Source organism: Phalacrocorax aristotelis, chromosome W (genome assembly GCF_949628215.1).
Source record: "Phalacrocorax aristotelis chromosome W, bGulAri2.1, whole genome shotgun sequence".
Lineage (NCBI taxonomy): Eukaryota > Metazoa > Chordata > Aves > Suliformes > Phalacrocoracidae > Phalacrocorax > Phalacrocorax aristotelis.
In genome coordinates, this window is record NC_134310.1 from 6,475,777 (window position 1) to 6,493,276 (window position 17,500).

At 51.8% G+C, this 17,500-nt stretch overlaps 1 protein-coding gene across 1 annotated transcript; it reads right to left on the reverse strand.

Moving 5' to 3' along the window:
* Positions 1-13,597: 13,597 nt before the first annotated feature.
* Positions 13,598-15,769, reverse strand: LOC142049688 (la-related protein 6-like). Its single transcript, XM_075077618.1, has 3 exons — positions 15,603-15,769; positions 15,106-15,316; positions 13,598-14,581 (listed from the first exon to the last, which is right to left on the reverse strand). Exons 1-3 carry the CDS (start codon positions 15,767-15,769, stop codon positions 13,598-13,600), a joined length of 1,362 nt encoding a protein of 453 aa, XP_074933719.1.
* Positions 15,770-17,500: the final 1,731 nt, after the last annotated feature.

Genomic DNA, 17,500 nt, shown 5'->3' on the forward strand with positions numbered 1-17,500 from the left:
CCGTACAAACGACGCTGATTATCCTCACATCGGGCGATGGAGGTCGAGGTAGCTTTTGAATTATTAAAGCGCTTTTTAGAAAAGCAGGGAGTAAGTCAGTTAAAAGACTTGTCAGGGCTAGTTGCAGTGGGCAAAGCGAAAGGGTTTTTTAAAGAACCGGAGTCGATTTTTGAAGTAGAGGAGTGGAGAGCTTATGGTGATTGCTTGTGGGACTTGGTGATAGATGACGATAAGACAGCGAAAAAGCTAATGAAACCTTGGTGGGAAGTGATTAACTCTATGAAAAAATATAAAACTGAAAAAAGATTAGCAACAGCCGCCTCTGATCGGCTAGACAACTGTGACCCCAATGCTGGAAAGATTGGAATTGGCTTAGACAATCCCTCGCCTCCCTTCTCGGGGATCCCAGTTACTGTACCTCGAAGACCCCTTGCTCCTCCTCCTCCCCCTCCTGGTAGATCTACATCATAGAAAGATGAGAAGCAAAAGGAGCACTCATAAGTTTGAGGACAACTGTGACTCTACAGCTGCATTTTGGAATCCGACAAAGATCATAGCTGCTTCCTTCTTGGCTCCTGGAGTTGGTGTTGCTCAAAGCCTCGCGACATTAAACAAGCTAGGGTGTTGGCTAGCTAAGCAAACAAATGCCACATCAGAGGCATTATCTGACTTATTACTAGATGTAGACTCCGTAAGACACGCTACGTTGCAAAACCGCGCAGCCATAGAGTTTTTGTTTTTAGCCCAAGGACATGGGTGTGCTGAATTTGAAGGGATGCGTTGCATGAATCTATCAGATCACTCGGAATCAATACATGCAAGTCTTGAGAGCTTAAGAAGGAGGGTCTCAGAACTTAGGGAGGATGATCCATGGCGTTGGTTTAACAGCTTGTTTAATGGATGGGGCATTGGCAATTGGATCAAGAGTATTTTGCAGATGGGACTAATGATATTTATAATGTTTATCATTATATTAATGTGTGTCCCTTGTATATCGCAATGTATGCAACGAATGATGGAAAGAAGTATGAATGCCGTGTTCCTTTCTCAAGGAACAAAAGAAAAAGGGGGAAATGTGGGAAACTATAGGATTGAATCAACATGTGGGTCCCATGGTAAGTTGTTTGAGATAGAAAGCGGGCTGGAGGACTATGGACATGCGATGGAATTAGCTTGACTACAGACCCGGCATCAGACCCGCTGATGGAAAATCACAGAGAATCTGCAAGTCACCAGGAGGAGGAAGAAAGGCGAGGGATATCTCGGCCTTGAGAGCAAACGATAAACAAGAAAGGCGAGGGACATTTCGACCTTGAGAGCAAACGATAAACAAGAACAAGGAATTTTGGCACGAAGTGCAGAAATAGACTGTTCGTTAGGGAAGTGTCGCAACCCATGAAGCTTGTTTACAAGAGCACATAAAAGCACTGCGACTTAAAAATAAAGCTGAAGCTTGCTCTATCACTCACATTGAGCTGGCTGCTTGCTTTCCTCGCTCGCCGCAATTGGCGCCCGAACAGGGACCTGAAAAGGACTATTTCTGATACGGCAGCGAGAGACGGAGACGCACTGGCAGACGGCAGCCAGGGGGCAAAAGAGGAGTCGTTTTATGCATCATTCCTGATACGTTCCGACCCTCCGGCCTGGACCCAACCTCGGAATTCAAGAGGGGATCCGCTTTCCGCAGCTGAAGCTAACCCGGGAGCGAAAGCCGTACAAACGACGCTGATTATCCTCACATCGGGCGATGGAGGTCGAGGTAGCTTTTGAATTATTAAAGCGCTTTTTAGAAAAGCAGGGAGTAAGTCAGTTAAAAGACTTGTCAGGGCTAGTTGCAGTGGGCAAAGCGAAAGGGTTTTTTAAAGAACCGGAGTCGATTTTTGAAGTAGAGGAGTGGAGAGCTTATGGTGATTGCTTGTGGGACTTGGTGATAGATGACGATAAGACAGCGAAAAAGCTAATGAAACCTTGGTGGGAAGTGATTAACTGTATGAAAAAATATAAAACTGAAAAAAGATTAGCAACAGCCGCCTCTGATCGGCTAGACAACTGTGACCCCAATGCTGGAAAGATTGGAATTGGCTTAGACAATCCCTCGCCTCCCTTCTCGGGGATCCCAGTTACTGTACCTCGAAGACCCCTTGCTCCTCCTCCTCCCCCTCCTGGTAGATCTACATCATAGAAAGATGAGAAGCAAAAGGAGCACTCATAAGTTTGAGGACAACTGTGACTCTACAGCTGCATTTTGGAATCCGACAAAGATCATAGCTGCTTCCTTCTTGGCTCCTGGAGTTGGTGTTGCTCAAAGCCTCACGACGTTAAACAAGCTAGGGTGTTGGCTAGCTAAGCAAACAAATGCCACATCAGAGGCATTATCTGACTTATTACTAGATGTAGACTCCGTAAGACACGCTACGTTGCAAAACCGCGCAGCCATAGAGTTTTTGCTTTTAGCCCAAGGACATGGGTGTGCTGAATTTGAAGGGATGTGTTGCATGAATCTATCAGATCACTCGGAATCAATACATGCAAGTCTTGAGAGCTTAAGAAGGAGGGTCTCAGAACTTAGGGAGGATGATCCATGGCGTTGGTTTAACAGCTTGTTTAATGGATGGGGCATTGGCAATTGGATCAAGAGCATTTTGCAGATGGGACTAATGATATTTATAATGTTTATCATTATATTAATGTGTGTCCCTTGTATATCGCAATGTATGCAACGAATGATGGAAAGAAGTATGAATGCCGTGTTCCTTTCTCAAGGAACAAAAGAAAAAGGGGGAAATGTGGGAAACTATAGGATTGAATCAACATGTGGGTCCCATGGTAAGTTGTTTGAGATAGAAAGCGGGCTGGAGGACTATGGACATGCGATGGAATTAGCTTGACTACAGACCCGGCATCAGACCCGCTGATGGAAAATCACAGAGAATCTGCAAGTCACCAGGAGGAGGAAGAAAGGCGAGGGATATCTCGGCCTTGAGAGCAAACGATAAACAAGAAAGGCGAGGGACATTTCGACCTTGAGAGCAAACGATAAACAAGAACAAGGAATTTTGGCACGAAGTGCAGAAATAGACTGTTCGTTAGGGAAGTGTCGCAACCCGTGAAGCTTGTTTACAAGAGCATATAAAAGCACTGCGACTTAAAAATAAAGCTGAAGCTTGCTCTATCACTCACATTGAGTTGGCTGCTTGCTTTCCTCGCTCACCGCAATTGGCGCCCGAACAGGGACCTGAAAAGCACTATTTCTGATACGGCAGCGAGAGACGGAGACGCACTGGCAGACGGCAGCCAGGGGGCAAAAGAGGAGTCGTTTTATGCATCATTCCTGATACGTTCCGACCCTCCGGCCTGGACCCAACCTTGGAATTCAAGAGGGGATCCGCTTTCCGCAGCTGAAGCTAACCCGGGAGCGAGAGCCGTACAAACGACGCTGATTATCCTCACATCGGGCGATGGAGGTCGAGGTAGCTTTTGAATTATTAAAGCGCTTTTTAGAAAAGCAGGGAGTAAGTCAGTTAAAAGACTTGTCAGGGCTAGTTGCAGTGGGCAAAGCGAAAGGGTTTTTTAAAGAACCGGAGTCGATTTTTGAAGTAGAGGAGTGGAGAGCTTATGGTGATTGCTTGTGGGACTTGGTGATAGATGACGATAAGACAGCGAAAAAGCTAATGAAACCTTGGTGGGAAGTGATTAACTCTATGAAAAAATATAAAACTGAAAAAAGATTAGCAACAGCCGCCTCTGATCGGCTAGACAACTGTGACCCCAATGCTGGAAAGATTGGAATTGGCTTAGACAATCCCTCGCCTCCCTTCTCGGGGATCCCAGTTACTGTACCTCGAAGACCCCTTGCTCCTCCTCCTCCCCCTCCTGGTAGATCTACATCATAGAAAGATGAGAAGCAAAAGGAGCACTCATAAGTTTGAGGACAACTGTGACTCTACAGCTGCATTTTGGAATCCGACAAAGATCATAGCTGCTTCCTTCTTGGCTCCTGGAGTTGGTGTTGCTCAAAGCCTCACGACATTAAACAAGCTAGGGTGTTGGCTAGCTAAGCAAACAAATGCCACATCAGAGGCATTATCTGACTTATTACTAGATGTAGACTCCGTAAGACACGCTACGTTGCAAAACCGCGCAGCCATAGAGTTTTTGCTTTTAGCCCAAGGACGTGGGTGTGCTGAATTTGAAGGTATGTGTTGCATGAATCTATCAGATCACTCGGAATCAATACATGCAAGTCTTGAGAGCTTAAGAAGGAGGGTCTCAGAACTTAGGGAGGATGATCCATGGCATTGGTTTACCAGCTTGTTTAATGGATGGGGCATTGGCAATTGGATCAAGAGTATTTTGCAGATGGGACTAATGATATTTATAATGTTTATCATTATATTAATGTGTGTCCCTTGTATATCGCAATGTATGCAACGAGTGATGGAAAGAAGTATGAATGCCGTGTTCCTTTCTCAAGGAACAAAAGAAAAAGGGGGAAATGTGGGAAACTATAGGATTGAATCAACATGTGGGTCCCATGGTAAGTTGTTTGAGATAGAAAGCAGGCTGGAGGACTATGGACATGCGATGGAATTAGCTTGACTACAGACCCGGCATCAGACCCGCTGATGGAAAATCACAGAGAATCTGCAAGTCACCAGGAGGAGGAAGAAAGGTGAGGGATATCTCGGCCTTGAGAGCAAACGATAAACAAGAAAGGCGAGGGACATTTCGACCTTGAGAGCAAACGATAAACAAGAACAAGGAATTTTGGCACGAAGTGCAGAAATAGACTGTTCGTTAAGGAAGTGTCGCAACCCGTGAAGCTTGTTTACAAGAGCATATAAAAGCACTGCGACTTAAAAATAAAGCTGAAGCTTGCTCTATCACTCACATTGAGTTGGCTGCTTGCTTTCCTCGCTCGCCGTAAGCCAGGCACTGGATTTAGTGTCTGATTGGTTAAAAGAAATCTCCAGTCCATGCCCCACACACCCCCCAACACAAACAACCCGCTGTTTCTCTTCTTCAAGTCAAAGACAGAGAGAGGGGCTGACTGTGCATGTAACTGGAGCTTGCAGAGGCCTGAGCAAGTTCCGTGAACAGTACCACCGAAAACTGCAGGGAAAGGAACTTTTGGACCTTTCTTTGCTTGGTTTAGTTTTTTTGATGGGTCTTTGCCCTGGCAGGAATCCCGCCATCAGGGTTGGTGCCCACAGGTAATGGAGAGAAGTAGGGAGATCCTTTTCCTCCCTCCTCCAGGCCGCCAAAGGCCAGCTGATGCTCAACTGCCCCCAAACCCACCAGCTCAGCTATTAGCAAGCCAGGATGGAAGGGGCTCAAGGAGCTGGATTCTTGTGCCAGGCACGCAGAAAGCTCAGTACCTGCTTCGGCTATGATGGCTACAAAAACACGTTCAGGGCACAGCGCTGTTTGTGAAACACACGAGTTCCAACCTCTTAAAGAGCTGCTTAGTGTGGGTTTGTTTCTAGGGAATTAACAATTCTCACCTCTCCCATTCCAGCAGTCGGCCTCTCCCCTGTTGCCTGGGCAACACGGTGCTCTACCAGATAAACCACGGATTCATCGCAGAGCAGGAAAATCAGGTGGAAGGAACCAAAGCTGGCAGCACTGCGCAAGGGGAGGTCCCGGATCGCCATGGAGCTGGAACACGGCCGGGAAACAAAATATTTGGGATGCGTTTTATACGTGCGTCACGGCTGATGTGAATTCTTGACCCTGAAGGCACTGTGGGACACAGTGCTCTGTTCCTACCTCGAACCCAAGAGTATCAAAGCACTTTCAGAAATTAGTCCTATCCCCATCCTGAAAGGATACAGGAGACACAACGCTCCCTTCTGTACCAGGGCAGAGCAACAGTTAACCAGAGTTGCACGGGAGTAAAGAACTTGGCCTTGGCTTTCCAAGGAGCTATTGACGTGCCCTGAGCCCGATGCAGAAATATCTCCAAAGTGAGAAAGAAAATGTACCTATAGAAAGACCATTTCAGCAAGACCTGTCTGGCTGCCTTGGGGAAGCTGGGAGTGCCCTCGTGATGCTTCAGGACTTGAGTAACAACATTATCCAGCCAGCTAGCCCACTGGTGCAGAGAACTCTGCTGCTGCAGAGTGAGCTTGAAATCCCGCTCCAGCTTCTGTACCATGCCTTCCTCGCACTGGCACACCCACGAGGCTTGCTCCTGCTCGGGAAGAAGGGCTGACAGTTACTCACGCCAAGCCTGCACGGTTGGTCCATCCCAACCTAGGAATTCAGCTGCATTTCTAGTAGACAAGGACCCCAGACCAGCTCTGAGCCATGTCTCCTCCGAGCTGCCCTGACCACAATATTATTATGAGAACTATATTTTTGTTGGTAGCACTGCTTCTTACAGAAGCTCCTTAGTACCTTCCCCACTACTCACAGTGAGATGGCAGACTTACCCGGGAAAGTAACACCCAAACCGTTTAATTGTCCATTTAATTGCCTTTTAGTTCTGGCAATAAGATGCTGGTTACCAGCAGACAACCTCATTAGAGACTCCCAGTTCTAGACAACACGACCGAGGAGCAGATACCGTAAATTACCTGCACGTTGGTGAAGTCGACCCGATTGAGATCGCCGAGCATCTGGTTTATCTGGGAAGTGTTCTGCAGCACCGCACGGGCGGCCTGAGCCAGGCGGTTCAGCGATGCGTAGCTCCGTAACGTCTGCGCAAAGGCACTCACTACCCCCACCTGCAACACAGCAACGCAGGGCTCCGCGAGCAGGAGGCCACGGGGCTGGACGGCAAACTCTTCTCAATGCTGAGCTCAAGCACACGGTGCGCATCAGCTGGGATCACCTGCACAGTCCCACCCACGCTGCTGCCCAAAGCATAGCCGAGTGCTCCAGAGCACCACTTTTGCACCACCTATCGTGTCTTGCAAACCAGCCTCTGCATTTCTTTTCTTTAAACTAAGAGGTTTCCTCACTCTGCCTCTAGCAGTGACTGGCAAGGTGAGAAGCGCCTGCAAGAATCCATGGCTTCAGGAGAGGGGCAGTAGGAGCCTGAGGTTCAATCTCTGCAACGCCATTCAGTCCAGGGGGTGTCCTGCAATTTTTAGTAGGACAGCTTCATGCCATGCAGAGATTTTCTTCCAGAAAGCTTATCTGCAATCCCGGGACATGGGAACGGCTCAATGGACAGAGCACCATCAGCCTCTGGTACAAAGGGATTGCCCTGCCTGTCCTCCCACTCCTTGCCGATTTGCGTTGATAGATATTCATTATATGGTGCTAGTCTGGAGTACATGTGGCCAAACCCCAGCAGTGATTTCCAGTCCCTGCGGAAAACTGCAACGCGCACACACTCAGTTCCTACCCCTGACCTGCCCCGTGCTCCCTCTGCTTACCTTGGCCTGGACAACCTCGGGGGGAAGTTCACTCATTGCGTTCATCAGCCACCCTTCCAAACTCTTGGCAAAATTACCAATTGCTTGTGTAAGCGTGCCTGCAAAGAAGTCTGCAGAGTTAGAAAAGCTGCTCCATGTCATCTTGGGACACCACTTTCTAGCTGAGAGCTGCTGTGGAAAGCACAGCCGCTGATCTGGGTAGCTGTGAGCTCAACTTAGCGTCAGGGAAACCAGCTGGGTCCTTGACTCCGAGCCAACGTCAGGAGAAGTGATACGCAATCAACCAAACTTTAAAAAGCATGGGGATTTCCAGGGGCCACAAAGTACCATCGACGTAGAGCAACACGGCAGGAGAACTTCTGCTGTTGCCATCGTATTTTAGCCTGCATTCAACCCAAAACCCTCTACTTCAGCTTTTACAATGGAAACCCTTGTGGCAAGCGGTAGCCAGACCGAGTGAGTCACGGATCGCTGCTTCTCACACGCAACATCCCGTGACTCAGCCCAGCGAGGAGCAGGAGCCGAGCTGGAGTTGGGACCACCCGTGTCCTCCCAGCCACGCCGCAGGATACTCACTGGGCTCCGGCCTGAGCACGTCTGGGATGAGAATCTCCACCAGGGCCTGGTACAGGATGTGATCACAGTCCCTCATCCGTTTGAGGATGGGTTCGTATTTGCACAGAGTGATCAGCTGATCTCCTGGGAGGGTCCCTTCGTGTTCTTTGTCGCTGTGGGAGGATGAGGAGGGAGGCAGCCTTAGCAGCAAGTTTGCCTTCAGGGCATTCACCCTTCCTCTTGATTTCTAACCCCGGTTTTCAACAGAAAAAAAAATCTATTCATGTTTCTTTCAAAGGGAAACGTTTGATCGTTTGTACAAGTCTTTGCTGACTCTGCACGCGCCTCTCTGTCCACGGGGTCAGAGCCCTGACCACAGCTTTCCCTCAAATCCCTAGCAACCAGTGCTTGGCCTTCGCTCCTTCCAGCTTTAGCTTGAGTTGCCTTTCACACACTCACGTTCATGTGCACCTGGGCATTGTACTTCACTACAGTCGTTTCGGCAAGCAAAGGCTTAGCTGGTTCTTCCTCACGGACCCAGCTCTTTCCAAAACCTTCACACTCTCTCCTCTGCCCTCAACCTCCACACCTGTAGCAGCGGGGACAAAATGTATGCGGCGAATGGTTTTTGAGCAGTTTAGGTGGTGTTGACAGATCCTACAAATGGTTTTGAGGTGTTTAACACCTTCAAATGCTGAAAGATTTCAGAAGGAAAAGGATTTTCTGTTTTGATGAGAACAGAGCATATTGTCTCTTAACTGAATGCGGTCAAACAAGCTGGTGTTATTTTCACTTTATAGGGGTACGGAAACTTGTTCTGCACGATTAAGGCGTAAGCTATTTGGTTAAACTGCAAGCAGAGAAAATGTAAGCCTTAAGCACTGCCAGAGCATCGAAGCAGAGCTGCTAAGACACTATGGTGGGAACTGGGAATTTGCCCTGGACTTTCCCCTTGCGTTACATCAAAACCATTAAAGCCAAGCCTTGGACACAGTATAAAGCGGCACTTACAGCCTCTGCCCGAGTGGTTTTTGTAAATGAACCCCACAAGCATACTCCTCGGACACTCACACAGAGAAACCAGCCACCAAGTACCTAAACTTTCTCTTAAGTGGAACCATATTCTGCACTTTATCATGCTTTCAGTTTGCCACTTGCATAATACTTTGGGTTTATATTTGTAGATAAATAAATCAGGGGGAGGGAGTGCTTTGTTTACCTGTTGCGATTATTGGCAGTGGTATGGAGAGGAATTAGAGTGCACAGCCTTAGCAAGAGAGGCTAGTTCAGACAGAGCCCTGCAGAAATGCTGCCTCCAGTATCCAGCGAGCCTCTCAGTACCTAGCACGGCTCTCTCTGTGGTGTTCAAATTTGCTTTGGAGATCTGCCCGTAAGTAAAAGAGATTTTGAAACAATTAAACCAAGGTACAGTGATTCGTTGTGGGAAGACATCCATTGGGTAACATCTACTGAGGACAACAGGGCCATATTCTACAGATTATTACGGGGTATTTGCTTATTACTCAAATTGTTCCCATTTTGCTTCTGAAAATGTCAGTATCAGAAGCCCTTATATAATCTGTAGAAGTGGACCGTTCAGACTTTTAATACGCATTTTAACAAGAAACCTTCACCTTTCCAATCTTCTCTGTTTGCACTTGTTTCCATCCCCGTCTCTCGGCAGCAGATTCCCAACGTGCAAACGATGACCAAAAGGCAGGAACAACAAGCCAGGCAGGAGTACCAAGATCAGAGCAGCTTCGCCTGCCATTACCTGCCTCAAAACATGGGGCACTTGAAAGATTTGGATAGCCATCCAAAGAAGTGAGTCGGTCGAGGTGTCACTAAAGCCTCCGAGTCCGAGATGTCACGGAGACCGAGACCTAATGACATGGGACCGTTACTGTCGGCTCCTGCTGGCCATTTACGAAAGCATCATCCCGTTCTCATCCGTCCAAACGCTCTCTGCGTTTCTGATCAGCACTTGTTACAGGAGGTATAAGGCACAGAGAGGTACCTAATCGGAGCAGATGCTTTCCTCAGAGGTCTGAGCTTTGGGCGGTCAGTACAATATTGAACACTTCTGACACTCCTTGTAACGCCTCTGCAGGGAAGTGAATACTTTCGACTCCTACAAAGCACTCAGAATGCCTAACGGGGCAGAAAAGGCTTCAGGCACTTTTAACAGATAAATTACCACCAAAAAAAGGATCATTCAAAAATAATCAAAGCACAGCAGTGTACCTGGATGGCAGGGCGGTGGAGCCATCGCTAGATGGTGTTTTAGGACTCCAGAAGGTTTGCCACAGTTTCTCAAGATAATGAAATTGAAGAGTCATTACAACATCCCAAGTCGCCTAACAACAAAGAACGCAACTCATTAGCTGCCCTCCTAGCACCTTGACACACAGTGTAGGCATAAATTTCATGTGCTGTCGTTTAGATTTTATAATTTACAAGAAGACTAACAGAAAGGGCATTGTTTTAATAATCAACATAACATAAAACAGGTCCCACAATGAAAAAATAAGATAAAGCGCAATATTTCAGCTGTAATACCTAGCAAATCAAGCATTCCCTATTATATTCTAGCTTTTCCCAAGAGCAGGATACGAGATGAGCACATGAATTATCTCCCACATCAATTAATAAGGCAATTAAAATAATTCCATAGAATCACCTCACAGTGTCGACTGTAAAGAGCAGGATTCTCACATCATTCACGGTGACCCCTTCTTGTAAGAGGGTCTTACCTAGATCAGGGGCCGGGAACTCAGGAAAGACATGGGTTACATCCAGGGGAAAAAAAAATGGTGGGGAAAGATGGTGAGAGTTAGGCAGGACTCAGTGACGCCGGACTACTGGTGAGTGCAAGGCGCTGCTGTCTTTCCTGCTTCAGCTGGGGATGAAAAAGGAGAAATGAGGCCAATAATCTAGTGCTTTCCCCATTCACGCTGCTATGCTGGGCAAAAAGCAAACAATCGCAGCCTGCTTTATTTACTGTTGAAAGGAAAATGTTTTCTTTCCCTTTGTAATGAAAGAAACAAGAATACGTTGCCCTCATCTACTGCGCCTCCCATTACGTTTTCTCTGGAGCCTGAAAAATGTCTCTGTGGTAATTGGAGGGTACAATGGAAAATATAATTGGACAGAGACGTATCAGCAGCAGTTGTACTGCAGAGGAGGCCCAGAGCTGGCCAGGGTTTGGTATCTCTGCTGGAGAGGACGGAGACACGTAGATCCACACAGCAAAGCCAGAGAGCCTGTCTCCTAAGAGAAGGTCCGTAGGGATCGTCTGCATCTGATACATACTGCAGCCTTTGCAATGCAGAGACTCGCTCTTCTCCCTCCGGCTGCCTGCCTTAGCAAGGCTCTTCAGGACCTCCACGCCTTCCATCCAACTGGGACAAAACCCCATGGATTAAAACCATACTTAGAGGGAACCAACAGACCTGAGGGTACAAGGAAAAAGCCTTCCTGTGGGTGTGGGAGTCAGCAAATACACTTAGCAAGTGTGATGTTACAAGAGCGTGGCTTGGGATTTACAGAGGCACAGGCAAACACATAGACGTTGTTTGCAACACAGTCATGCAGAGTTTTGTGTTTCTCATGTCATACAGGAGGTTAACATTCTAGGGCAGCATTTGAGGGTTGACTCTTTCTAGCATCTAGTCAAGTGGAGGGGCAAAATGAGAACTTCCTTTTGAAAAGCACTCCTCAAGACAGAATGAAAGGCAAGTCTGCCCAACGTGACACCAATAAAAGAAGAAACTGAGAAGCAGAGCTGGAGCGGGTGCCGGAGCGCAGGCTCTCCGTCTCGGGAGCTGACTTTTGCATTTACTTTCTGTTTGGGAGCTGAAGAAATAAGTTCTTCTGCTCCTTCTTCACTCCAGCAAGAGCCAGAAGTGTCTGTGCTTCCAGGAGACAATTCCAAATTCCTTTGCACGTTGTGTTTTTATATTCAGAATTACTCAGACGTAAGACAAACCACAGCACTATTTAACTTGCACTGTGGCACAAAAGAAAAAAATTCCAATACCCCAAACAAAACCCCAAAGCCACCCAAGCACAACACAAGCCCCCAAGTTCTTCACACTGATTTGGCAGAACAAGTCCATAGCCGAGGTCCTAGGACAGTTTGGTCAGAGGGAGGCAGTGAAAAGCACCACATACGGTGGCATTCTCTCTAGCAGCGGGCTGGATCAAGCCGCTGGCAAACAGAACAGGCAGATAAACGCTGTTTCATAGAATCATGGAATAGTTTGGCTTGGAAAGGAGTTTTAGGGGCCATCTAGTCATAGGGGTTATTGGGAGGTGGCAAGATGGTATTGGGGAGCCAAGGGAGTTTTGGTGGGGTGGCAGGGATATGGAGGAGATGGAGGGAGTGGGTGGTGGTTGAGTAGGGGTGGTGTACTTTGGGGGTAGGTTGGGGCAGGAGGGGATGTCGTAGGTTTGCTGGTATCTGTTGTGTTGGTTTCTGTTTCCATGAAAAGCTGTTTGTGCAAATGGCTGTGTGCCCGCATGGGAGGGGGAGGGAGCACAGGGGCCACCGGGAAAGGGCACCCAAGGGGTACAGAAGCCCTGCTGAGCCCCAAATCACAGCCAGCGAGCCCCAAAGGGCACCAAGACACAGCCAGGGCCGACTCAGTGCCCACAGGGCAGGCAATGGCAGGGGGGACAGCACGGACACAGGCTTCCCCGGGCAAAGAAGCCCTTTGGTGGGGGAGCCACGACAGACAGCTCCTTGCAGGACTCACGGACACAGCCCCACGCAGAAAGCAGCACGGGGCCCCTGGGACAGGGACACAGCTCGGGGCCTGGGGAGGGCACAGACACGCCCCAACAAGGCCTGCAAGGCCTCCGTCTTGAGCACGACCAGCGTCCCCTCCAGCAGGGACAGGGCTCGCTGCAAAGGCCCTCAAAGCCAATCAAGACAATCACACCCTTCCTCAGGCCCACCTCACTCAGCCCCAGAGACCGGCTTTGCCTCCCTCACCCCCCAAAATAACCCAAATCACCCCCAGAATGGCGAGGGAGGGAGCTGCAGGCCAGCCAGGGACCCCCCTCCCCTTCTCTGCCTCCACTGTGGGCAGCCGCAACACTAAATAGGATGGGGAGTGGGGGTGAGAGGGGTTGGAAATAATTAAAAAGAAAAAACTCACTGCAGCAGCCAGAAAGTGCCTGGAAGTTTCACCCCTCTTTATTGCCTATTTCCCATCCGAGAGCCACAACGTGGGCCAGGGCAGCCAACGACGACTTCGGGGAGCCACCTCAGCTTTGCGGGTGGGGCTTGCAGAAGGTGCGGGGTGAGGTCCCGTCAGAGCAGCCCCCAGCACCGGCGGTCGTAGGGGATAAGCCCCTTCCTTTGAGCAGTCTCAGTGACGCCGCTGGGGTGCTGGGAGACCCTCTGGAGCCTGCACAGGCGCGCTCTCGGTGCCACCAGCATGTTATGTCGGAGTTCCTGGGGTCGCTGCTGCTCAGCATCTCGTCTCACATGCTGACCTGCTCCGAGCATCGTCATCAACCGATAACTACCGTCCCCTGCACCAGCTGCACCACCACTGCCCGCAGCTCTCAGGGCCCACACAGAGTTATTGTGCTCGAGTGAAGTGGAAAAGAAAAAAAGAAAAATCCCCAAACGCAAAGGTCAAAGAGCCTCAGTGCTGGAGGGTGAGCTTTCCTCTCCCCATGCTGCTGCTGAAGCCCTTGGTGCCATCAGGGCCATTGGGCAGGCGAAGCACCCCACCCCGCAGGCCAAGGGGCTCAGGCACCCGATTTCCTGCCAGGGAATTTCTGGGAGGAGGTGTGGCATGCAGAGCAGGCCTGCTGCCCCTGGGTGCCCAGGTATCCACCCCGCTCCCCCAGCCGCAGCCGTGGGGCCACTCCGTGCTGGAGCGGAAGCCGTGGCAGCCACCGGTGCCCAAGCCCATCCCGAGTGGGGGGAACACTTTCCTGGTGAGGAGCGATCTTGTAAAGGTGTTGCTAAAGTCCCTGGGCTGGAAGGTGCTGCATGGGCAGGTGGGTGCTGAGGGTTCCGTGTTCAGGAGCAGGGACGGTGACACTGGAGCATTGCCTGACTCCGGAGAGCGGTAGAGCAGGGAGCCCCCAATGCCATCGGGGAAGGTCGTGGCCGCCGCCTGCGCCTTCCAATCCCACTGGTGGCCCAGCTTCTTTGCCACCTCCCTCCTGTTCTGAGGTTCCTTCTTGGAGACCTTCCAGCAGAGCCAGACCACCCTGATGCTCTCACCGCACTGGTGGCTTTGGCAGCCGAGGTGCTCAAAGGCCCTGCGGGCGCTCCCCAGCCTATCGTACTCCACCAGGGCACAGCGCTTTCTCAGCAGCTCGGGGAAGAGCGACGTGTATTTCCACACATCCGAGGGCAGCTTGCGGCCCGGCTGCAGGATGCGGATGGATACAATGGCACCATAGGGGCTGAACATACTCACGATGGTCTCGATGAAGTTATTCTGGATCGGCAGCAGCTCCCAGGCCAGCAGCAGTTTGCTGGGGGAGAAGCTCCGCAGGGACTCGGAAAGGGGGACCCGCCGCCTCACTTTGGTGCCCTCCTTGTTCACTTCCAGCAGCTCCGAGAACTGCAGGGCGTAGAGTGTGAGCCGCCAGTCACGCGTCAGGTATTTCATCTGTGGGAGAAAGGGAGCCACTGCGTCCCCATGAGTGTCCCCAGGCAGGGACCACCCTCAATCCATCATCCAGGCAGGCTGAAGTCACGGCAAGGCACCATCCCCCTTTCACATGAGCAGATGCGGGTCTGCAGCAGGTGGTCTCCAGTGCCCCCTGGATTGCAGCAACAAGCTGCTGCTTCCCAGTACCTCACACCAGCAGCACTTCACTGCGCTTTTTCGGTTAAGGGATGGTCTCTCCCAAAGCAGCGCGGGGGGACAACGGGCAGAAGAGGCAAATCCAGCACTGAGGAGTGTTCACTGCTTCCCCAGCCACCCTCCCTGGTTGCAGAACTGCTGCAGCACATCGAGGGCAGGGAGCAGAGCCCAGCTCTGCACCACCAGCACTTCCCTGGGACACAGACAGCCTGAGGGGAGCCTGGACCTCCCCACACACCCCACCAGAGACACACAGAGCACACCCAGACACCCTCCACCCAAAGGCCCTTTCCCACCCCGGCTGGCAGGTGCCATGGGCTGCCTACCTCCTTGAAGGACGTCAGCAGTTTGATGCTGACGAAGCCCATCTTGTTGTTTTGGACACGTTTCAGAAGGAAAACATCCTTGGACAGGTTCTCATCAGAAAAGTAGAACTCCACCTGGGACACAATTCTCCGGACCAGCTGCGGGTCGGGGGCGGAGGAGCTGCAGTCCAACAGATCAGCCCCACAGACATCGCTTTCATCAGAGAAGCTCCTGGCAGAGCAGCAGAGACAGGGGTGTGAGCTGGTGGCCTTTGGGACGCACAGCACTGCCTGGTCTCAGCTACAACAGTGCAGATGGCAGAGACACCGCAGAGACCCAGGGCCATCAGCTACAGGGGAGCAACGCCAGCCTGCACCCCGTGTGCCTCCCGATGCTGGGAGCACCAATGCCAGACCGTGAACCCCAATCCATCCCCGACAATGGACGCATTCCCCTGGGGACAAACACGAGGCAAGAGCAGGGCTCAGCCCCCGCACGCGTCCCAGCGGACACATACCCATTGAAGCTATTTAAGAAGTCCTCCTCTCTGATCAGGGCGAGCGAGCGGCTCTGCGGTGGAAGGAGATGCCGCGCCGGGAAGGAACTCCTTTGTTCCAGCTGAGGGGTGCTGCAGCTGGGCTGGGAAGCGAGCCCTGAGGCCACCCCGGAACTACCTGATGACATTGTCCTTCACCTGGGACATTACAAAGGAGAAGCACAGTGGTAGGAGGCTTTCCAGCTGCAGCCAGCCCCAGGGCAGAGCCCTGCTCTGGGCTGCAGCCCCCAGCCCAGGGATGGGGGAGCAGAGGCAGCTCATTGCTGTGCCCTTACCTGCTTAGCAGTGCTGAGAAAGGCAGAAAGAGCTGGCTTTACCTCCTAGAGACCTGCAAGCAGCAGGCCCCAAACCTCCCCTCCTCCAAACTAAGGCTCCTAAAAGACAAAGTGAACTGAAGAAAGGTAAAGCCCTTAGAGCACCCAAGCTGCTGGCTTATAAAGGCAGCCACTCAGAATGAGCTGCAGCAGGCAGTTATGGGCCTGCCCCCTCTGAGACCCAGCAGGCTCCAGGTGAAACCTGTCTGCTGGTTAAACAGCCCCAGCTCAGCCCCGGGAGCAGCCATGATTGCTAAGCCAGGCCAGGTGGGCAGGGGAGGGGCAGAGCCACTGGCACTGGTGCCGGTACCCAGTGGTGCCTGGTGGTGCCCAGCAGGGTGGTGAACTGCTGCCATGAGGCATCTTGATCTGTGCCTCAGTTTCTGTGTCTTGTGCAGAGGCAGTAAGAGTGACCTGGAGGTGGAAGGAGGGTTGAGTCCAGGGCACTCTTTGGGCTCCTGGTGCTGCCAGAGTGACAGGCAAAGGTCTTTCTTCCTGCAGCGCTATTCCTCATCCCAAGGAGAGGGAGCAGAAGAGCCCCAAGAATGGGCTGAAGCCCAGGGAAGGGCACAGGCCCCCTGGGAGGGGGTGACACTGTGGGGCAGGACGGCCCATAGCTTCAGTATGAGATGGGGAAGGAGGTGCGGGATGAAGCTCATCCTTGATGCTTGACCTGCCACCATGGGCAGCGTGGAGATGGGGACATGGCTGTCAGAGCAGCGGGGGCTTGGGCAGGCAGGGCAGACGTGCCAGGGTACGGTGGGCTGCCCAGGCGGCCGAGAACGGGAGCTGCCCATCTGTGCAGGCATGGGGTTTAGCCGATGTTACTCTGTGCCCTGTGGCCACAAGGACCAGCCAAGGGCTCGCCACGCGTCCACCCTGAGCTCTCAGAACAACCTGTCACCAGACTGGCAGCACCTCCCATGCGGGCAGCCTGGTCCGCGGCTGCAGCACTGCAGTCTCCCCTGCCCAAACACCCTGCCCCAGCCATGCAGGGCTGCTGCCGATGAATCCCCGGGCTGTGCCGCACTCTCCAGCTCAAAGCTCGTCCTTCTGGGTTGAGTCCCGGGGACCGGCAATGCCAAACCTCTTCTGGGGTGTCACAAGCCCCCCGTTTTCCCTGGGGGCGGTGCACTTGCTGTCACCCCCGTACCACCTCCTGCCACTCTCTGCTGGTTGGGAAGCGTGTGTCGGTGAGATGGTGGGTGGAAGAGAATGTCCTGGGGTGAGAGGTGGCCTGCCTGGCAGGGGAGCTGCCAACAGCCACGGTCCCTGAAGGGTGGTGGCACTTGGTGGCAGGGGACAACGAGGGCACACCTCACCTGAACTTGCAAAGGGTGGCAGGACACTACAGGGCCGAACTCCACCCCCCCCATCTACGTTGCCTCTAGACTGGAAGTACCTGCTGCTGCCAACCAGCCTTTGCCCACGCGCGGGCACGGCCTGTCCCTGGCAGGCAGCAAGGGGCCGCGCAGGCAGCCCCGCTTCCCCCGCCCTTCGCTGGGGTCCCATTGCCGAGCCCGGCAGCTCCCCGGCCTGCCAGCC

Coding starts and splice junctions, on each gene's coding strand:
- LOC142049688 (XM_075077618.1), bottom strand. CDS start 15,769: ATGTCATCAGGTAGTTCCGGGGTGGCCTCAGGGCTCGCTTCCCAGCCC. Junction 15,317..15,602: donor TTCTTAAATAGCTTCAATGG/GTATGTGTCCGC, acceptor CTGCTCTGCCAG/GAGCTTCTCTGATGAAAGCG. Junction 14,582..15,105: donor TGCTGACGTCCTTCAAGGAG/GTAGGCAGCCCA, acceptor TTTCTCCCACAG/ATGAAATACCTGACGCGTGA.